This window comes from Corythoichthys intestinalis, chromosome 5, assembly GCF_030265065.1.
Source record: "Corythoichthys intestinalis isolate RoL2023-P3 chromosome 5, ASM3026506v1, whole genome shotgun sequence".
Classification (NCBI taxonomy): Eukaryota; Metazoa; Chordata; class Actinopteri; order Syngnathiformes; family Syngnathidae; genus Corythoichthys; species Corythoichthys intestinalis.
In genome coordinates, this window is record NC_080399.1 from 56396919 (window position 1) to 56418926 (window position 22008).

The 22008-nt window shown below is 38.8% G+C and overlaps 1 protein-coding gene across 3 annotated transcripts in view; it reads right to left on the reverse strand.

Annotated features, from left to right (window-relative positions):
• Positions 1 to 22008, reverse strand: part of LOC130915805 (synaptic vesicle glycoprotein 2B-like) — a 105783-nt gene that overhangs the window by 37523 nt on the left and 46252 nt on the right. For 2 of the 3 annotated variants that reach the window (XR_009063149.1, XM_057835903.1), the window contains exons 4-7: positions 19845 to 20025; positions 9608 to 9983; positions 8566 to 8655; positions 6172 to 6285 (exon numbers count right to left, since the gene is read on the reverse strand). Coding sequence is in view for 2 of the 3 variants with exons in the window: in XM_057835903.1 (XP_057691886.1) it covers positions 6172 to 6285; positions 8566 to 8655; positions 9608 to 9983; positions 19845 to 20025 (761 nt within the window). In the remaining variant the exon portion in view is untranslated. The remainder of the gene's footprint in view (positions 1 to 6171; positions 6286 to 8565; positions 8656 to 9607; positions 9984 to 19844; positions 20026 to 22008) is intronic. The other variant, XM_057835904.1, reaches the window with a different exon arrangement.

Sequence of the window (22008 nt, forward strand, 5' to 3'; positions counted from 1 at the left end):
GCTATTCCAGTAATCGTAGGGGGTAGAACCATACTCAGAGACATTTCCACAAATGTTTCAGAGTGGGACACTGAACTGCCAAAAGACAAATTAGAACAGTGGCAAAAGTGGAAAAGTTCCCTCGGACACCTACAACATCTTGAAATTCCCAGAATGTACACTTCAATACCGCTGTCTGCAGCCCAAAGAATAGAGATTGACGTTTTTTGTGATGCTTCCACAAAAGCCGTAGGTGCGGTAGCATACCTCAAACTCACAAATGAGGACGGACACAGCGAAGTGGGATTCCTCCTCGGCAAAGCACGTTTAGCTCCTAAACCAGACATCACCATACCCCGACTTGAACTCTGTGCAGCAGTCCTGGCCGTGGAAGTAGCAGAGTTGGTTCTAGAGGAGCTGGATGTCACAGTCGATCAGGTGAATCTTTACACAGACTCAAAGGTAGTGCTTGGGTACATCTCAAACACCAAGAGACGCTTTCACGTTTATGTGCACAACAGAGTCGAACGCATCAGGCGCTTTGCACAAACTCACCAGTGGCATTACGTGCCCACACACTTAAATCCGGCAGACCATGCCACACGAGCGTTGCCCGCTGAGCAGCTCTCCAGCTCCACCTGGCTCAGAGGCCCAGCTTTCCTCTCCAGGTTGGACCAAAGTCAAGTTCGAAGTCAAACCTTCGATCTCATAGACCCAGAGACTGACTGTGAGTTGCGTCCTGAGGTAACAACTTGCACTACCACCCTATCAAAAGGCCAGTTTAATAGTGCCAGATTTGAAAGGTTTTCAAGTTGGAAGGTGCTGCAAAAGGCTATTGCCAAACTCCAACATATAGCTCAATCATTCAAGAACAACTCTGAGGTTTCCTGTCGTGGCTGGCACAACTGCAACAAACATTTAACTGAAAAGTCACTGCAACTAGCCAAGACCACGATCATTCGCACCGTTCAAAGAGAGGTCTTCGCAGAAGATATTGGATGCATTGAAAAAGGCACAGCTCTAAAAAACTCAAGTCCACTCAGCAAACTGAATCCATTTGTTGACACGCAAGGGCTCCTTAAAGTTGGAGGCCGACTAAAGAAAGCACAGTTGTCTGCAGAAGAAACCAATCCCATACTAATCCCTGGAAAGCACCATCTTGCTCAGCTCATAATAAGACACTTTCACGAAAAATTATGTCACCAGGGAAGGCATTTCACGGAGGGAGCAGTCAGAGCAGGGGGCTTTTGGATTGTGGGAGGAAAAAGAGCAGTAAGCAGTGTGATTTTCAAGTGCATCACATGCCGCAAATTAAGGGGCAGGCAACCTGAACAGATCATGGCTGAGCTACCTGAAGACAGGCTGTCCACGGACCCTCCTTTCACAAATGTAGGCCTTGATGTGTTCGGTCCCTGGTCCGTTACAGTGAGAAAAACGCGTGGTGCTAATGCAGATGCTAAAAGATGGGCAGTCATATTCACCTGCATGAGTACACGTGCAATTCATATTGAAGTGATTGAGTCAATGGACACATCGTCATTCATTAATGCACTGCGTCGTTTCTTTGCCATCCGAGGTGGTGCCAAACTCTTGAGATCTGATTGTGGGACAAATTTTGTGAGTGCCTGCAAAGAGCTCCAAATAGACAAACTAGGCTGTCACAATGACAAAATAGGCACATTCTTGAAAGACAGTGCGTGCAAATGGCAGTTTAATCCTCCACATGCATCCCATATGGCTGGTTCCTGGGAACGCATGATCGGCGTCACCCGAAAAATCCTCAATGCAATGCTCCTTGAACATCCATATGGGAAGCTCACACATGAAGTACTCGTAACATTGTTAGCTGAAGTCACCGCAATTGTAAATGCCCGTCCGCTAACAGCCGTTTCTACAGATCCCGAAAACCCAGTCATTCTTACTCCTGCGATGCTACTCACGCAAAAGGTTGGCACACCACCGATTCCACCAGGGCAGTTTCAGTCCGGTGACCTATTCAAAGCCCAATGGAAGCGCGTGCAGTACTTAGCTAATGTTTTCTGGAGTCGTTGGCAGAAAGAATACATCGCAGGCTTGCAGGTTCGTCGCAAGTGGAAAATAAAAAAGCCGAACCTTCAAATGGGCGACGTTGTTTTAATGAGGGAGTCTCTGGAACATAGGAATAATTGGCCACTCGGACTGATCACAAAATCTTTCCCAAGTGAGGACGGTAATGTCAGAAAAGTTGAGGTTAAGATTTGCCGAAACGGCGAGAATAGGTTTTACATTCGCCCAATTCGTGAAGTTGTGCTTTTGCTGTCTAAGGGTAGCATGTAAAACGAGTTGTTGTTGTGTATCGTTCATTAGTTAAGGGCTGACATCTTGCAGATGTCAGGCGGGGAGTGTTATGTCCTCTGGTCTTATGTTGACTACTTTTTGGGTTTAATTTCTTTCTAAGATTGTACATTGTTCATCCGTCCACAGGATGTCGCTATTCTAACTCAGAATCTTAAGTTTTTCTTTGGTATTGCTGTTTGCGCTCGGCTTCCCCTAGTGGCGACTTGCTGTAAGCAGCAGGCAGAAAGAACTTTTTATTTCAGTTGGAAAAGAGGCCTTGAGGTGTTAAGACGTTGCACGCCTCCTCTGCACCATACATCGTTGGGAACCCTTGACAAAACAAAATCTGTAAGTTTGTACGTTTTAACAGTGGGTTAGATGTAATTTTGGTGTGTCTATTCTGTTATTTTGTTGTTATTTATGTATGTTTCAGTTTTACCACACACACACACACGCGCACACGTTCACGCGAAGAAATAAATGAGAGGAAGGAGTTTGGGCCTCCATTTTTCTTTGTTGGTTTAGCTCGCTGCCAAAGTCGAGTAGCCATACGCTCGGCTGAGGGCAGAAGAACTAGTTAACAGTTTAATGCATCAGATTATTCCATTTACTTTAAGTAAATATTACTGTTTGTTCTACCAATTGGAAATGTTTCCACATAAATCAAGAAAAAAAATTATTTCAAATACAGCGGTACCTCAAAATACGAATTTAAATCGTACCAGGACCTGGTTTGCAAGTCGAAATGGTCGTATGTCGAGAGGGATTTTCCTATTAGAATACATTATGATTCGATTAATGTGTTCCACAGCCCACAAAACTACGCTAAATCCTTAATAAATACTGCTGGAACAATTACAAATAGCAATTATAGAGGTAGTCCCCGTGTTACGACGTACCAGACTTACGTGATTTCGACTTTACCACGCGTCTCATAAGATGTTATTTTTCCAGTCTTTTTTTTTTTTTTTTCCAGTCGCGTAACATTGTCTTGTCCACCACCTCTCAGCATTAATGGTAAGTACAGTATATTATTTTTATTTAATTTGGTTCTTTATTAGGTCTATTTATTCTAAAATGTTGACCTCTACAGTAATTGCCATGCATACCTAGTATTTCATTATACTACAGCAGACATGTCCAAAGTCCGGCCCGGGGGCCAAATGCGGCCCGTGGTCAAATTTCATCCGGCCCCCAGCCTCTGTCATAAAATCAATAACGTGTGGCCCGCACACAGACTTAATAAATTGGTCAGCAGTACTGCTACCAGCATATGAAGTAGCTTACACACTAAATGCTGCTCCTCATTTACCCACTAAAAGGCAGGAGCACTCTAAGCAACATTACCCTGCGTTACCCTTTATTCCCCATTTCTAAAATGGCGACAATCAACAAAAAAAAGAAAGTTGACTGTGACGGCCAACACTTCAAGGATAGGTGGAAATTGGACTACTGTATTTCTTCTCTAAAATATGCAATAACGGTGTCTGCGTCATTTGCAAAGAGACAGTCGTTGTTTTTAAGGAGTTCAACGTGAGTCGATATTAACAAACAAGACACGCTGACATGTACGACAAGATTACAGGGAAGATATGTAGCGAGAAATTGAAGCAACTTGAAGCTAGTTTAATTTTACAGCAGCAGTATTTCGCAAGAGCCCGAGAGTCGAAAGAGAACGCCACAAAGGCTAGTTGCAAGATTGTTGAAATAATTAATTTAGGGCTGTCAAACAATTAAAATTTTTAATCAAGTTAATCACAGCTTAAAAATTAATCGGAATTAATTGCAATTCAAACCATCTATAAAATATGCCATATTTTTCTGTAAATTATTGTTGGAATGGAAAGATAAGACACAAGACGGATATATACATTCAACATACTGTACATAGGTACTGTATTTGTTTATTATAACAATAAATCAACAAGATGGCATTAACATTAACATTCTGTTAAAGCGATCCGTGGATAGAAAGACTTGTAGTTCTTAAAAGATAAATGTTGGTACAAGTTATAGAAATTGTATCTTAAAACTCCTCTTAATGTTTTCGTTTTAATAAAATTTGTAAAATTTTCAATCAAAAAATAAACTAGTAGCTCGCCATTGTTGATGTCAATAATTACACAATGCTCATGGTGCCGAAACCCATAAAATCAGTCGCACCCAAAACACCAAAAAACACAAGTAACAAGTGGACATGAAACATTTTAATCTGTTTGAGCGGGGCATATGCGTTAATTTCGTCAAATATTTTAACGTGATTAATTAAAAAAAATAATTACCACCCGTTAACGCGATAATTTTGACAGCCCTAAATTAATTAAAAAAATAATAAAATGTGACACACAGAATCGCTTGCTAAAATTTGCTTGAATATATTGTTCTACGTAAAGGCCAAGGTCGGCCCTCCACTTTTTTACCACACCAAATCTGGCCCCCTTTGCAAAAAGTTTGGACACCCCTGTACTACAGTATATGTGCGGTCCACTTTCCTTTGTTACACTCGGACTTGTTTGACGTCATGCTAGCGCTATTTCCTGTTAGCTTCAAGCGTTGCTTTCACGTCGGGAAACGGGTGTCATAGACTTCATAATTGTATTGACGGGTCACATCGGCCAGCCACTGTGCAACGCCTTCAATCAGGGGACAATCCCACAATCCGCTTCAGTTATTCGCAGTCGGTCGCAGCGAAACATGCAGCGATTCAATGCAGGATTTAGGTTGAAAAAGTATCAAAGCTGTACCGCATACAAACAGGAAGGATTGTCTCAGGAGTGATTTGTTTGAGGATTCAAGGTAATGCATGCATTTTGAAACGTGAAAAAAAAATCAATGGGAGAAATTAGTCCCTACAGCATTCGCATCATAGTTCGTAATATTTACGTAAAATAAATGGTACCTGCACGTTTTTTGTTGTTGTTGCTTTTAATAAAGAATTGAGACTGTTTTACGTCCATATCGATAAAGAATTCAGAGATTTAAGCATTTATTCACAAGAATTTTCACCGGAACAGCTCTGTTTAGATATGGCAGCCGCTAATTTTCTTCCAGACTAGCCTCATAGTTCGCAATATTTACGTAAAATAAATGCTACCTGCATGTTTTTATGTTTGTTTTTTAGCTTTTAACCAAGAATCAAGACTGTTTTACGTCCATATCTATAAATAATTCAGGGATGTAAGCATTTATTCACAAGAAGTTTCACTGGAAAAGCTCCGTTTACATATGGCGGCCACTAATTTCCTTACAAACTAGCCTCATAGTTAGCAATATTTACGTAAAATAAATGCTACCTGCACGGTTTTTTTTTTTTTTTTTTTTTTTTGCTTTTAACCAAGAATTGAGACTGTTTTACGTCCATATCAATAAAGAATTCAGTGATTTAAGCAATTATTCACAATAATTTTCAACGAAAAAAACTCTTTGTCTGAGATTCGATGTTTTGAACAATATCTATTCTTGAATTAAGAACATTTCTGACAAACTAGTAATTTTTTAAGATTAAATATCTTAATCTACTGCTTAAAATAAGTCTGTTGAGCTCATTTTCAACTAGCTGTTTTTCTTATTTCAAGAAATCTTAATGAGTAAAATTTACTTGAAGCACTAGCAGATCATTTCACTTATTTCTAGTAAATTTACACTGAAAACAAAGGAATTGAACTAGTTTTAAGGAGGTGGAATCGCAGTGTAATAGCAATACATAAAACAAAAGTAGACTGTCAAATTCATTTGTGCATCTTTACAACACAAACATACACAAACCATCGATGTGTGTGTGAATACATGATACATTTGTCATTTCAATCAGTAGCATACCCACAATAAAAAATTCTAATACATGCCAGTGAATTGTATAAAGTGTGATGTACATACCAGTTTACAGAGTGTGAGTGAGCGGACCAGCCAGCGTTGTACAGCTGTTCCTGTAGCACTTTGAATCTCAATTAACTCATCCTCAGCTGTTTTCGGAGCCTTAATGTGGGTCACCTAAAGAATATCAAAAGGAAACTAGTGTTCAGATCTGATCTTTGTGAAAATTCTTTCACATTTTTGAGCCAGAAGGGTATGCCACTTATATTTACGGAGATTCATGTAACCATCGAAACGTGAAAATATGTTTTAGGTATTACATCTTCTCTTCTTTGATACATTTCTGAGGCTAATTACATTTAAATGTGACTGTGATATCTGTTAAATAAAACTCCTCCAAATTATGCCTTCCAGATATGTTAGAATATTTAAAGCCTGATGCAACTTTTCTGCTAAAAAGGATACAGTTTCATCATTAAAGTGTTCCTCCAGACCAATTTTTCCCCTTTTACTCTAAGCAATTGTTATACATCTGAATAACAACATACAATAAGTTGGATGCACTGGTTTTACTTGCAGTACAAAAAGGGCATCCTATAAATGTGACATCACTCAAGGTGACGAGCTGAGCAGCTGACTGCAACGCCATGGTAGACTCCCATGCGGTGTCTCAATCCGATTGCGAAACAGTGGATATTGCAATACATCAGTGTTGTTTTTGCCGGCCCTTTTAATTTTTGTTTTAGTCTTAGTTTTTTGGACCAAAATACTTATTAGTCTTAGTCATATTTTAGTCATTTCAAAATGTGTTGGTCTTAGTCTAGTTTTAGTCAACAAAATCTCATACAAATTTGGTCCGGTTTTAGTTGACAGTTAATCAAAATGTTTTCATCTGTAAAATTCAAATTCAAGGTTTTAGTCTAAAAATAAAGGTTTCCAACAATTTGGAATGAACATAGACAGACCAGCACATATTGTAGCATCTACAAGGACAACTTGGTGATTATAATACACACTCAGCTGGAAAAGCAGTACATTATTTTCAATTAAACCCACACTAGAAGCTACAAACTGTATGTAAAAAGCGCCAGCGTTTAACCCCTTAATGCCTGCAATATGAAGCAATTGTCAGAGAATCACAAAATTTGAAAAATAAGGTCTTAATGAAACCTTTTTTCAGTAACAGGGCTGCGTGCTGAGCCCCTCCTGTACTGCCTCTACGCCTATGACTGCAGTCCAATCCACAGGAGCAACACGTCGTCAAGTTTGCTAATGACACCACAGTGGTTGGACTGATCCCACAGGGAGATGAGGCAGCCTACAGAGAGAAAGTCCACAAACTCTCAGCCTCGTGCCCTAAACACCACCAAAACCAAGGAGGTAATCATGGACAGCAAACATAACAGCTGTCATAAAGAAGGCTCAGCAGTATCTGCACTTCCTGCTAGTCCTCAGAAAGAACAAGCCGGATAGGAAGCTGCTGCTGGACTTCTAGCACTCATCTATCGAGAGCCTGCTAACATACTGCATTTCCGCCTGGTGCAGACAGGGAGAGGCTTCAGAGGACAGTCAAGGCAGCGCAGAGGATTATTGGCTGTCCTCTCCCCTCCCTGATGGACATTTACTCCACCCGGTGTGCCTCAGCAGAGCTCTAAACATCCTTAAGGACAGCTCACATCCTGATTTCCAGCTGTTTGAACTGCTCTCCTCTGGGAGACGCTATAGGTGTTTTAAAAGCAAAAACAAACAAACTGAGGAAGAGTTTCTTTGCTAAATTCATCTACACCCTGAACTGCCGTATGTAACACCACATCGCCCAACGTCCAGTATTCATTTACATGCAATATTCTATGTGCAATACTACTTACGTGCAATATTAACGTACAATATTCAATGCCTGCACCGTCAACTGCTGGTACTTCACTTCTATTCACACATATTCTATGTGCAATACTATTTACGTGCAATATGAACGTGCAATATTCCAACGTCGATTTGATTATTCTTCTTCGATTATTTGCACTGCCTGAACATAAGACTACCTCAGACACATTTTATATTTATTTAGATTTTATACTTTTATACGCTACTTCCAAGTCACTTTTGAGATTTTTACCTGTCCTGCACTGTAAAAGGAGATGTTCCCCAATTTCACTGTACGACTGTATAATGATGATAAAGGGCTATTCTATTCTGTTCCGTTCTATTCTATTCTAAGGGCATGCTGCTAAAATGGGGCCCTGTTGCCTACCGTTTTTTTGTTGCTTGGTTCTTGATATTTTTGACTGTACTCGACTTGGAATAAATAAAATATGTTTTGGAAAGACGCTGTTAGAGATTTTTCTTCAGATTATCAAAGTTCTGTTCTTAGAGTCAGATCGTGCTCGGCCAAAATGAACCCGTGGCATTTGGCTAAGAGGTCAATCGACGACAGTACATAATATGTACTGTACTCACAGTGAACACTTTTTCTGGCTGTCCTTTGGCTCTCCAATTGGTGTCGTGGACCTGCTTCAGAATCATCCATGCTTCATCATGTTTGGCATTCTGCTCAAAAGAAAAAAAAAAGGTTTTGACACTTATTTCCCTCAAATATATCCACAATTCAATTTTTGTTGTTTTTGGATCAATACAAGAAAAAGAACATAACTGTCAATCCAGTGCTATTGTATATTTTAAGTGATTTGAGACTCTTGTGGTGAAAATTACAATGCTGCGTATTGAATTTTTCTGTTCTCTAGTTAGAGTTCAGGCAGATGGTTGCACTGTTAAATAAATACATGACACACCAACCCAGTAAATTGAAAAACTAGGGCTGTCAAAATTATCGCGTTAACGGGCGGTAATAATTTTTAAAAAATTAATCACATTAAAATATTTGACGCAATTAACGCTCATGCCCCGCTCAAACAGATTAAAATGACAGCACAGTGCAATGCCAACTTGTTACTTGAGTTTTTTCGGAGTTTTGTCACCCTCTGCTGGCGCTTGGGTGCGACTGATTTTATGGGCTTAAGCACCCATGAGCATTGTGTAATTATTGACATCAACAATGGCGGGCTACTAGTTTATTTTTTGATTGAAAATTTTACAAATTTTATTAAAACGAAAACATTAAGAGGGGTTTTAATATAAAATTTCTATAACTTGTACTAACATTTATCTTTTAAGAACTACAAGTCCTTCTATCCATGGATCGCTTTAACAGAATGTTGATAATGTTAATGCCATCTTGTTGATTTATTGTTATAATGAAAAAATACAGTACTTATGTACCGTATGTTGAATGTATATATCCATCTTGTGTCTTATCTTTCCATTCCAACAATAATTTACAGAAAAATATTGCATATTTTATAGATGGCTTAAATTGCGATTAATTACGATTAATTAATTTTTAAGCTGTAATTAACTCCATTAAAAATTTTAATCGTTTGACAGCCCTATGAAAAACCTTTGCTAACGTGAGCTTGGATCTCAAATGTGGTGGCAGTCTCACCTCAAGCAAAAAGCGAGGACTTTCAGGCATGAATGTTAATCCAACCAGAGCAGCAATTGCAGGAAGAGCTGCAATCAGGACAAATAACCTCCAACTGTGGAACTGGAACTCTGTGCCCATGCTGAAACCCCAACCTACAGAAAAATACAAACACACTATTATTTCAAGATTATGTATCTCAACATACATTTTGGTATAATATAATGGATATATTTGAATCCTACCATATCTAGGAATGATTCCCCAGGCCGTGAAAGAGGCATAAATCCCACCAATCATCCAGAACATACATAACCAGGACAGATGCTCTCCTCGCTTGTCCATCTGGAGGAACTCGGAGAAGTACGAGTAGACTATCGGCACTGTTCCACCGATACTGAAAAGAGACAGACTCTTTTAGTCGCATATGTTCCAAAAATACGCTGAATCGCTCCTCTTGTTTCCATGTTGGAGCCATTTGCCATGTTCCCCCTCTGTGTAGCCCCATTAATACTTTGTACTTCTCCCTGTAGTTTTTTTATTTTTTATTTTTTATTTTTTATTTTGTCTTAGCGCCTTGTGGTGAACCTAATTGCTCCCTTTTCACATCATCATGGCACTCAGGTTTCTTTCCTTATTCCAAAAACAAGCATGCTAGGTTGATTGACATCGCCTGATTCTCCTTTTTGGTGATTGGGATTGTGCTAGGTTATTTGTCTATGTGTGCAACCAATTCAGGGTATACCCCACATCCTACCCACGGCCAGCTGGGATTTACCATGAGGATAAGCAGTGTTGAAGATGAATGAACGATTTTCTCAATGCTCTGTTACGGCTCTGTCATAAACTGTAACATAATGTGACCTATCCTCTATGGTATTTGCAACCATTCCAGGGGGCAACTCACCCACAGTAGAAGAGAAAATGTATGGCTAAAATAGTAGTAATACTAATGTAGAAGTCATATGAACATGCAGTAGTTTCAATGTATGTGTATAAAAAATAAACAAGCCAAGTAAATGTCAGTCTTCAACACCTACCAGAAGAACAGGAAACCTCGCTAACCGTTTGCATGAAAAAGTAATCATGTGTCACCTCCACAGTCCAACATTTACTGCCAACTGTCCATTTGTGCAACCACATGGAGGTCCATGCTTATTACATGCATTCAATGAGGCAGGACATGGCTGTCAGACTACACCTATGAGACGTTTATTGATGTGGTGCAAGCTATTTGTGGATGGATTCATTTGTGTTGTGCCGTGACCTGATTTCTGAGTCTGCAAATCCCAGTGGACTTATGTTATTCTGATCTGAGGCATTGTGCTTGGTCTCGGCAATAAAACACTAGACTGCGTACAACCAACAAAAATGAATTACAGAATCTTCATGGCAAAAAGAAGACTTGAGATGATGGCAAAGTGAATTGTCATTAATACAACACAATGCACACATGCTCAGAAAAATCATAACTACATTATTAGCATCATCAATACAAAAATGCTGATTGTTGCAGATTGTTGGTTGGATTTAATAGCCTAGGAAAAAAATAAATCTCCCCTTGCTAAAAATCCACCTTTACTCAACTGTGCAATGGATTAATGGTCTGATTATAAGACTAACCGCAGAGTTCATTCTGTAATTTCTATCCATACCACCTTTACCCATTAGATTTGTGGAAGTGATGAAGCTTACACTGTAAATGCTAATATACAACTTAATGTACTTAATATACAACTATATGATAAGTGAACCAAACTCATTTTTTATCAACCTGTGAACGCTAATTTTAAATAAGTAAGTAGAAATTTGGGGCTGGAAAACATGCCGAACTTGATGTATCCCAGTCAAATTAGAAAATATATTTTTTCATATCCAGTGTTCTTTGGGCGTTCTTTTAGACCTGCGCAAATCTGCGTCGACTATTTCGCGATTTTCTGACATCAGAACATTCCCGCACGCCTCCACAGTGAACCACGTCGACAACCAGAGCTTTCTTCATTATCTTTACTTACTTTACTTTACTTCATATCGATTTGGTATGTAAATATTTTACTCTTTGATAAAGGCAACACGACACTTTATAAAAGAGTAAAATATTGCAGCGCCTGTTTTTATCTGTTCCACCGCAATGGATGATGGGTAGTTGTGGCAAACATGACTGAGACTAGTGATTGCTATGAGAGTGTATATTCATGTTCAAGGCGGCATGGTGGTAGAGTGGTTAGCACGTCCACCTCTCAGTTCTGAGATCAAACGTTCAATCCCGGGCTTCGGCCTTCCTGTGTGGAGTTTGCATGTTCTCCCCGTGCCTGCGTGGGTCCGGGTACTCCGGAATTCCACGATATCCCAAAAACATGCATGGTAGACTGATCAAACACTCTAAGTTGTCCCTAGGCAGGGGTGCATTACATGTACTCCGTTACATTTACTTGAGTAACTTTTTGAGAAGTTACTTTGATATTTCTAAGCCATACTTTTTACTTTTACTTCAGTAGATTTGTGAAAAGAAAAAAGGCTACTCTTACCACGCTACTTTGGGCTGCGTAAGAGTCATTTTCCCTCTTTTTTCTGCATATTAGATTTATCAATTTTTTTGCCAGCGATGCCAAGAGTAGTGCTACTAATATCACCAATGAGACGTCGCAACAATAATCACATGACTCCATTACACGAATGTGTTGGTGCCATTGTTGTTTTGGTTTGACTCCATTACACCAATCAGACGCAAGCTTGCGGTTCGATTATCACGCCAGCCTTTTCAATCGCATGGCGTCTTGATACACCGTAAAAAATGAAGCATTTGACATAAAGTCTACCCTCAACATGGTAAACCGGATATATGATACTTTTAATTTCATAATAGTAAATATGAAGGAACTACAGTATTCACTATTCAAACTAGAAATGATTTTCTCCACTAGAGGGCACTCATGGTCCTTGGATGAATAATGTTTCATTTTTGTCTTTTTTTTTCTCTCTTGCCAGAATTCAAGGATTTTTTTTTTGTATTTCTTTGGCTTAATGTGGTTATGTAACTGAGAAATATTATTTTGAAATAACGCTACTCTGACTTGAGTAAAATTTTTGTGATTGGCTGGCAACCGATTCATGGAAAACTCCTAATGCCCATAGTTAGCCAGGATTGGCTCCAGCACCCCCGTGACCGTCGTGACGATAAGCGGCTCGGAAAATGAATGAGACACAAGAAAAGCGTGTTTTAAAAACAAAAGCCAGTCTCCTCTCCACGTCGCTCGCCACAATATTTACTTACCAATGTGAAGTAAGTGAAAGTGTTGAAGAGAGCTCCGGTTATACTATATAAGCAGTAGTGTCAACGAGGCGTTACAGTGGGGCAAATAAGTATTAGTCAACCACTAATTGTGCAAGTTCTCTCACTTGAAAATTTTAGAGAGGCCTGTAATTGTCAACATGTGTAAACCTCAACCATGAGAGACAGAATGTGAAAAAAAAACAGAAAATCACATTGCTTAATTTTTAAAGAATTTATCTGCAAATTATTGTGGAAAATAAGTATTTGGTCAATACCAAAAGTTCATCTCAATACTTTGTTATGTACCCTTTGTTGGCAATAACTGAGGCCAAACGTTTTCTGTAACTCTTCAAAAGCTTTTCACACACTGTTGCTGGTATTTTGGCCCATTCCTCCATGCAGATCTCCTCTAGAGCGGTGATGTTTTGGGGCTGTCGTTGGGCAACACGGACTTTCACCTCCCTCCACAGATTTTCTATTGGATTTAGATCTGGAGACTGGCTAGGCCACTCCAGGACCTTGAAATGCTTCTTACGAAGCCACTCCTTTGTTGCCTTGGCTGTGTATTTGGGATCATTGTCATGCTGAAAGACCCAGCCTCGTCTCATCTTCAATGCGCTTGTTGATGGAAGGAGATTTTCACTCAAAATCTCTCGATACATGGCCCCATTCATTCTTTCCTTTACACAGATCAGTCGTCCTGGTGCCTTTGCAGACAAAAAAAGCTCCAAAGCATGTTTCCACCCCCATGCTTCACAGTTGGTATGGTGTTCTTCGGATGCAATTCAGTATTCTTTCTCCTCCAAACACGAGAGAACCTGTGTTTCTCCCAAAAAGTTCTATTTTGGTTTCATCTGACCATAACACATTCTCCCAGTCCTCTTCTGGATCATCCAAATGCTCTCTAGCGAACCACAGACGGGCCTGGACCTGTACTTTCTTCAGCAGGGGGACACATCTGGCAGTGCAGGATTTGAGTCCCTTGCGGCGCATTGTGTTAGTGATAGTAGCCTTTGTTACTGTGGTCCCAGCTCTCTGTAGGTCATTCACTAGATCCCCCCGTGTGGTTCTGGGATTTTTGCTCCCCGTTCTTGTTATCATTTGACGCCACGGGGTGAGATCTTGCATGGGGCCTCAGATCGAGGGAGATTATCAGTGTTCTTGTATGTCTTCCATTTTCTAACCATTGCTCCCACAGTTGATTTCTTTACACCAAGTGTTTTAACTATTGCAGATTCAGTCTTCCCAGCCTGGTGCAGGTCTACAATTTTGTCTCTGGTGTCTTTCAACAGCTCTTTGGTCTTGGCCATAGTGGAGTATGGAGTGTGATTGACTGAGCTTGTGGACAGGTGTCTTTTATACCGATAATCAGTTAAAACAGGTGCCATTAATACAGGTAACGAATGGAGCCTCGTTAGACCTCGTTAGAACTCGTTAGACCTCTTTGACAGCCAGAAATCCTGCTTGTTTGTAGGTGACCAAATACTTATTTTCTACTCTAATTTGGAAAGAAATTCTTCAAAAATCAAACAATGTGATCTTCTGTTTTTTTTTTTTTTCACATTCTGTCTCTCATGGTTGAAGTTTACCCATGTTAACAATTACAGGCCTCTCTAATCTTTACAAGTAGGAGAACTTGCACAATTGGTGGTTGACTAAATACTTATATGCCCCACTGTACTAAGTAACGCATTACTGTGATCTGATTACTTTCCTCAGTAACGAGTAATCTAAAGCCTTCATTTTTCCAAACCTGTAATCTGATTAAAGTTAGTTTCCTTAGTGTCTGTGCGTTACTATTTTGTTATTGCCTCATCATGTATGTAGAATGAAAAATATTGTAGCCATGTACGTAGAGCATTTTAAATAGAAAATGTTAAAATGTTCTTGAAATGTGTTTGTTTCCATGGAAACCACTCGCTCTTCCTGTTTTGGTCTCAAGTCACAGTCAACTATTTTGGGATAGGCATGAGGATGGCGGGTGCACATTCGAACAGAGTGCAGTCACTTGTTGAGATGTGCGAGGGAATATTGATCCGTGTGAGTTCATGAATGAACGTGAGTATTTTTCCTTCATTCTGGAGGGTTCCAGCAGAGCCGGTACATGTGCGGCTGTTTCGTAGCTTTGCGGTTGCAACGGCCAGTGTTGTCACGGATTACTTAAAAAAGTAATTTAATTACTGATAACACCTCAAAAAAGTAATCTAGTTACTTTACTGATTACTTTATTATCAAAGTTACTAAGTTACTTTAAAAGTACCTTATCAGTTACTTTTTACCATTTTTTTTCCTTTTGCTGCCTCAACATAAAAATAACAGAAAAATGTCATCGCGTGTAATTGAGTTTTTCACGTAAGGCTTAATCTTTGAGTTAGCTGGGGTTTAATTAGTCGACCACCACTGACTCGCCCTTGCTTAGCCATTCCGGAGCCCTAAAACTAACAACTAACTGACAAACTGCACAAAATTTGTTGAAATCAACTCCAACGACTAATTAAACCCCCGCTGACTCCAAGATAAAGCCTAATGTAAAAAATTCTGAACTTCCCCTTTGAAATAAAGACCTAGCTGTTAAAATGTTGTTTCTAAAAGTTGTAAAGCAATAAAACAAACAACAAAAATTAATGAAATGAACAAAAATCCTACAACATAAAGTTTTCATATTGGGTCAAAATCATTTTTCGAACAGATCACGTGACTTGCACCTTGGCGACAATCCTTTGCTTTGCTTAGCCAAAACTACACCAGAGGAGGCAAGATGGATATTTAGAATTTATTTAAACCTAAGCTTTCAAACGCTGCCAACAACAACTTGAACAGTTGATTGAACTCGAACAGTGTCAAGATGTGTATATATATATATATATATATATATATATATATATATATATATATATATATATATATATATATATATATATACAGTATTGGCCAAAAGTTTGGAGACACCTCAAAGGTGGATACTTTGAAGAATGTAGAAAACAAAACCAGTTTTAAGTTATTTCACTTTTTTTTTGCCATTCCACATGTTCGTTCCTAGTTTTGATGTCTTCAGTGAGAATATATAATCGTAGTGAAAATATATAAAACGCAAAATGTGTGTCCAAACTTGTGACTTTCGTTGCAGTCTTCAACATGCTTCTCCCCCCAGTCCCACAAATGTATGATTACAAACTCTAACTATAAAATGTACATAATTACACATATTATAAAGGCTGGTTACAAACTGTAGAAGAGGTGGCAGTCTCGTTACCTGTCGGCTTTTTTTTTCGCAACGCGTTGTGCTGTAATTCCAAGTGCTTCCTTGTTGAATTGGATGTTGAGTATATAGCGGTCGACAGTCTTTCAGAGTTTGCAACGCACTGAGATATTTTTGTCTTCTTTACTGGACAGATATGTGAAGTAATGGCTATATCTTCAGTGAGCAAATGCAGCCGTTTGTTGTATCTCTCCGGCTCCTTTACTGTTAGCATCCTGATAGCTAGCAGGCTATGTTGTTGACCGCCGTGGCAGACGGCACGCGCACAGGCAGCATGGTATTACACGTGACCTGTCCCCCCCCCCCCCGATGAGAAAACGTGAGATGTGATGTCACTCCCAAACTCAAGCGGAGTATTTTCTTTTCAAATGCTCTGCGTACATGACTACAATATTCTTCAGTCTACATACAATATGAGGCAACAACAAAATAGTAACGCACAGGCACTGAGGAAACTAACTTTAATCAGATTACTGGCCTGGAAAAATGAACGCGTTAGATTGCTCGTTACTGAAAGAAAGTAATCAGATTATAGTAACGCGTTACTTAGTAAGGCGTTACTGACAACACTGGCAACGGCGGGTAGTCGTCGCTTCCGCTCATCCTCATGAAGTCAGCGACCATTTTTACATCGTATTCATGTTGTACATTTATGCCGTGAAGTGACATCTGCGCTTAGCATTATTGGCAATGTGTTGCAAGTCTGACAGAGTGTTAAGTGCTTAGTTGCCGCCACGTTTTGTGGCCGAACTGACCGCCGAGTACTTCTGGTGTGCTGCCAAAATTTGCTACATCGGCGAAACGCCCTGCACAAGGCGAATTTGACACACAAAGTACTACCGTGCGCTTTCAACTTGTTTTGTTTAGATGCGTACAGGAAGAATGTACTCAAAAAGGCCTGAACAAAATACTTAAATGCAGTCATATCAAATAAGGAAGGTTTAAATACGCTACGTGACTAGTGTGGTCAATCGATCATCACTGCTTTTAAGCTACTACAGAAAAACACAATGGTTAAAAGTATGAGAGGGAAATCCATGCAAAAAGTATTTTTGAGGTAATGAAAATGTAATAAAAAAACGCAATAAAAACAAAATTGTGAGTAGTCACCACTTTTAACCGATGTACGCATGCATGTGGATGCTTGCTTGCGCATAGGACGTCTCGCTGCGTAGCAAGGAATTGCATACACTGGGTTGTGCACGTGCATCCGTGCCCGCCCCGACCTTTGTGTTAATTGCACTGTTCAATTCATTTGTGTGTTGTTGATTATTGTGTAGTCAATTTGCATTGTTTTATATTGGCACTGATTTGCTGTTAAATTCAGTTTTTTTGACATTAGGCTTAATCTTTGAGTTAGCTGGGTTTAATTAGTCGATGGAGTTGAGTTCAACAAATTCCACGCAGTTTGTCAGTTATTTGATCATTTTAGTGCTCTGGAGTAGCTAAGCTAGCGCGACTCAATGGTGATTGAAATAAACTCCATTGACTAATTAAACCTCTGCCAACTCAAACATTAAGCCTGATGTGAAAACTTCTGATCTTCCCCTTTAAATTATATCATCGGAAAATCAATTCATGCGATTACATTTTTCTGTTGTCATTCTTTTGTTGAGGCGGCAAAGGGAGAATAATTGGTAAAAAGTAACAGATAAATCACTTTTAAAGTACCTTAGTTACTTTGATAATAAAGTAATCAGTAAAATAACTAGATTACTTTTTTGAGGCGTAATCAGTAGGGGTGTAACGGTACACAAAAATCTCGGTTCGGTACGTACCTCGGTTTTGAGGTCACGGTTCGGTTCATTTTCGGTCCAGTAAAAAACACAAAATGCAAAATATAAATGTGCTAGTTGTTTATTACACACTTTTGTGCTTTCAACAATAGGAACATTAGCCTATACAAAGCTAGAATTCTGCTCAAAAAGTAATGGGTATTTAAAGATAATCCAACATCCAAAGCTTTCTTTCTGAAAGAAAGAAGAAAAAAGAAGTCCTGTGCTAAAGAGAAAAGCAATCCCATTGACAAAGATTTTAACATGTGATTTACAAATGAAATGCCTCAATGAAACATTTTTTTCTTATGAACAGTTTTCAAAAACTTTATTGGTGGATTTTCTCAAGTTAAAGCGCCACACAGAAATTAATAAATTTAATTGTGAAGCAGGATGTGTGTATTATTCTTATTATTTAATTACAGGTGTTTTAGCTCATTTGAATTCATTTTATTTAAATGGGCTATTATTTATTTTATTATGTGTTTATATTTTACAAAGGTGATGTAATATTCATTTATATTGTATATTTTATGTTGTATAACTTTAGTTCCTATGTGATTATTAGTTCCTACTTGTTTTGTTGTGGTAGGAGGGTTTTGTATTGCCCACGGGGCCGTGTTGGTTATTATTATACCAGAGAAGACAGCAGTAAATCAACAAAGACAAGTCAACTGTGCCCCGATCTACCACTCAAGAGATCTGATGGACTCAAAAAGTAGGTTACGATTGCTACACGAGTGACTTCCGGCCCGATCCTAGCTAGTAGTATTGACGCAGGAGGGCCGCGTCTCTCGTCAAATAATAAACTCTGCCGTTCTTTTCGCATGCGTCGCGTAGAGCCGCTTCTGGGAGGCATCTAACACGCGGCCACACTGCGACAGGTGTGCATTGGCTGATTGACTGTAACGCCCGCGTTTCACTGCGTTCTCGCGGCGGCCACGTTGTCGTGCCATTGACATTTCTGGACTGTCCTACCGTGTTGGTCCTCGTTATAGTGTAGAAGACGGAGTAAATATAATCGACACAAAGAAACTGTAATCCGATTGACTCTCAGCCTCGAAAAGTAAGGGTTATATTACGTCAGAAACTCATTCGGTACGCGTCCGTTCCGAACCGACTACCACGTACCGAAACGGTTCAATACTATTACGTGTACCGTTACACCCTTAGTAATCAGTAATTAAAGTACTTTTTCAAGTAATCTGTGATAACACTGTATATAAGGTTATACTCCTGATTATTCATTAACACCAAGCAGTAACAAAACATTCAGCAGCGTGTCAGGAGCCAATGTCTCGTGTCTTATATGCATTGTTGAGCATTTTAAAATCGTTTTATTCCCCTGAATTAATCCATTGAATATCCTACCTTCAATTATAAGGGGGTAGGGTCAGACTCATTATTGTTTGAAAATGTGTTATTAATTAAATTAGCATGTGCTGTTTATATTGTAGAATTATTTCAGGTTAAAAAAATGAAGTTCACCTGCATATAATGAATGGGCACCACAAAAGCCAAAGTACTTCAGTACTGGAAAACTCACAATAAATAAGGTACTGTAATCTAATTCATTCAACTTATTTTGAGTACTGCAAACTCAAATAAATTACTGTCATATAATTCATTCAAGTTAATTTGAGTACCGCAAACTCAAACAATTTACTATACAATATATGTAATCAAGTTATTAAGGTTAATTTGTCCCTAAAACATGAAATAATTAAGCAAATTGAATCCAATTAATGTAAGTAACATAAACTAAATTACATTCTTAGGCAGCAAGTTTTTTTTTTAGCATAGTCAATTTAGCATATTCTACAGTGTATTTCAGCTGACTTCTGGCAACAGGCAAGGTACACCATTGACTGGTTGCCAGCCAATCGCAGATGATGAATTCATTATTATTATGGTTTGTACTGGGTGTGTGTGGTCACGTGTGTGAGTTACCCAATGCCTGACAGCAACCTGAAGAAGAGAAAGAAGCCATAGCTCTGTGCCAACGAGGACAGGAAGACAAAGACACAGTCTATAGCTAATGCCACGACTAAACAGCGTCGGCGGCCAACTTTGTCTGCAAGACCGCCCCATATGAATGCTCCCACCATCATACTCAGGAAGACAATCAGACCTGCAGAGAAAAACAAATGGGTTATACATGTAATTATATTGTAGCAACGTGTCATTGAGGGTTATTCTATGAAGATACCTAATTTATGATGAAACCTTTGCAACAGATGTGAGTTACTATTTTACAAAGTGTGTACTGCAACTGTACAGTATATAGAGATTGTGTGCATACAGTATTAGGCAGGCTATGCAACAATTAGACATGTTAATTTTGATTACTAGCATAATTTTCTTGTTATAATTCCTATTATTCACATTGTTACACACAGAATTCAATAATGTACAGTATGTAAAATGTAAATCTACTGTGAAAATTAAAAAGTTCCATAACATTTGCTGGGCAAACACGTATAACATCATTTTGTTATAAAGTAGCAGTAAAAGAAAGTCACTGTACATTTCTATTTCATGTGTGCAATCAAAGCAAATACAGAACTGAATCTTATTGCCACTGCCAAGGCATCATGGTTATCCTATTTGTTTTTAAAAACAATAATAGCCATACAATTATGACATTATATGTGCTATTTTTGAGGTAAGAGCAGTATATAATATTTTACCAGTTGATTTAGTCCTTCAACTATAAGTTTATCTCAATACTAAGCCACTTGCTAAAACCTACAAGATAATTAACATTTTCAGATGATATTTCTGTGTGATATAGATTCATTTATTTTTTAACCTTTCCTGTTCAGCTGCTTAGACACAGCCAGTGGGAATCTTGAGTGTCCTTATGGTCTGAACAGTTTTAATGTGCCACATGGGAATTTGACATACTCCCATTTTGTTTTTTTTTAATTATGTTTTATCTATTAGGAGAAAGCAGTGAAAAGGGAGGTGTTTAGGGGGCACAGAAAGAAAGGAAGCAGACAGAGGAGGAAAAGAATAAAAACAATAACGAAATTCATTATTCAACAGCGATGCTTCCGAAGAACATAGTGGTGCTATTGTAATTTAATTATATTTACTCATGGACACTATGTGGGGGGTGCTAACCAGGGAGAAAGGAGGGAAGCTAGTCAAAAAAGAAACATGGCGGAGAACCCAGTATAATTAAAATCACCAGTGTTGACTTCTGTGTGATATTAATCCATCAAGAGAACTTTCACAAGGCATGAATGTTGCAGATGCTTTGTAGCTTAGTACTTTTGTGCATTGAAGGCATGAACAAGGATCTGAAACTATGATAGGATTATTTCTTTTTCAATACATATTGGTCTCCAGTAAGCATTTATTGTGTGCAGAATAACATTAAGCTGAAGCAAGCCACTGACTTAAATAGAAAGACCACAAAGTTAACTTTTTTGTCTACCAGTTACCAAGGCTAATGGTTTTCCAGCGTTACGAGCTACTTGGCAATTTCACAAGCCAAAATGTTTGGTTATTGTTGGACAAAGTGGTTATGCTCAATAGAATCCAAACCAAATGAAAATAGGTTCAATGGTGCTGATAATTTGCATTATGATCACATCGCTTCTAGTCAAAAGTACTGCACTTGCTATTTTAACCTCAAAAGCACTATGTGAGAATTCATTCTCTACTCTGTGATATGCATTTTGAGAACACAGGCACACAATGCTCCATCAAATAAAAGGTCCAGATACATTGTACACCCCAGTCACCGTTACTGTCTCGTCTTTCAGGAAAAAAAAAAAAAAACTACTGTACATCTCAAATATACTTAAACCAAGTCATATTTTTTTCTTTCTTTGTGCAATATCCACTTTGGAACTTTGTATTTGGAATGATTAATTTATTGAATGAGTGTGTGTGGGGGTGTGGTTGTGCATGTGTATGTGTTTGCATGTGAGATCATCTGTCTGAATCTATCAAAGGTTTAGGTTTGGTTTCAAGATTGGTGGGGACTATATAACAGCATAACCTGCATGTACACTTTTTGCTGGGGATAGGACCAAATAGATAGGGTGAATGTGGGTCAGGGCTACACTTCTCACAAATATGAACCTAATAAGTTGATATGCTA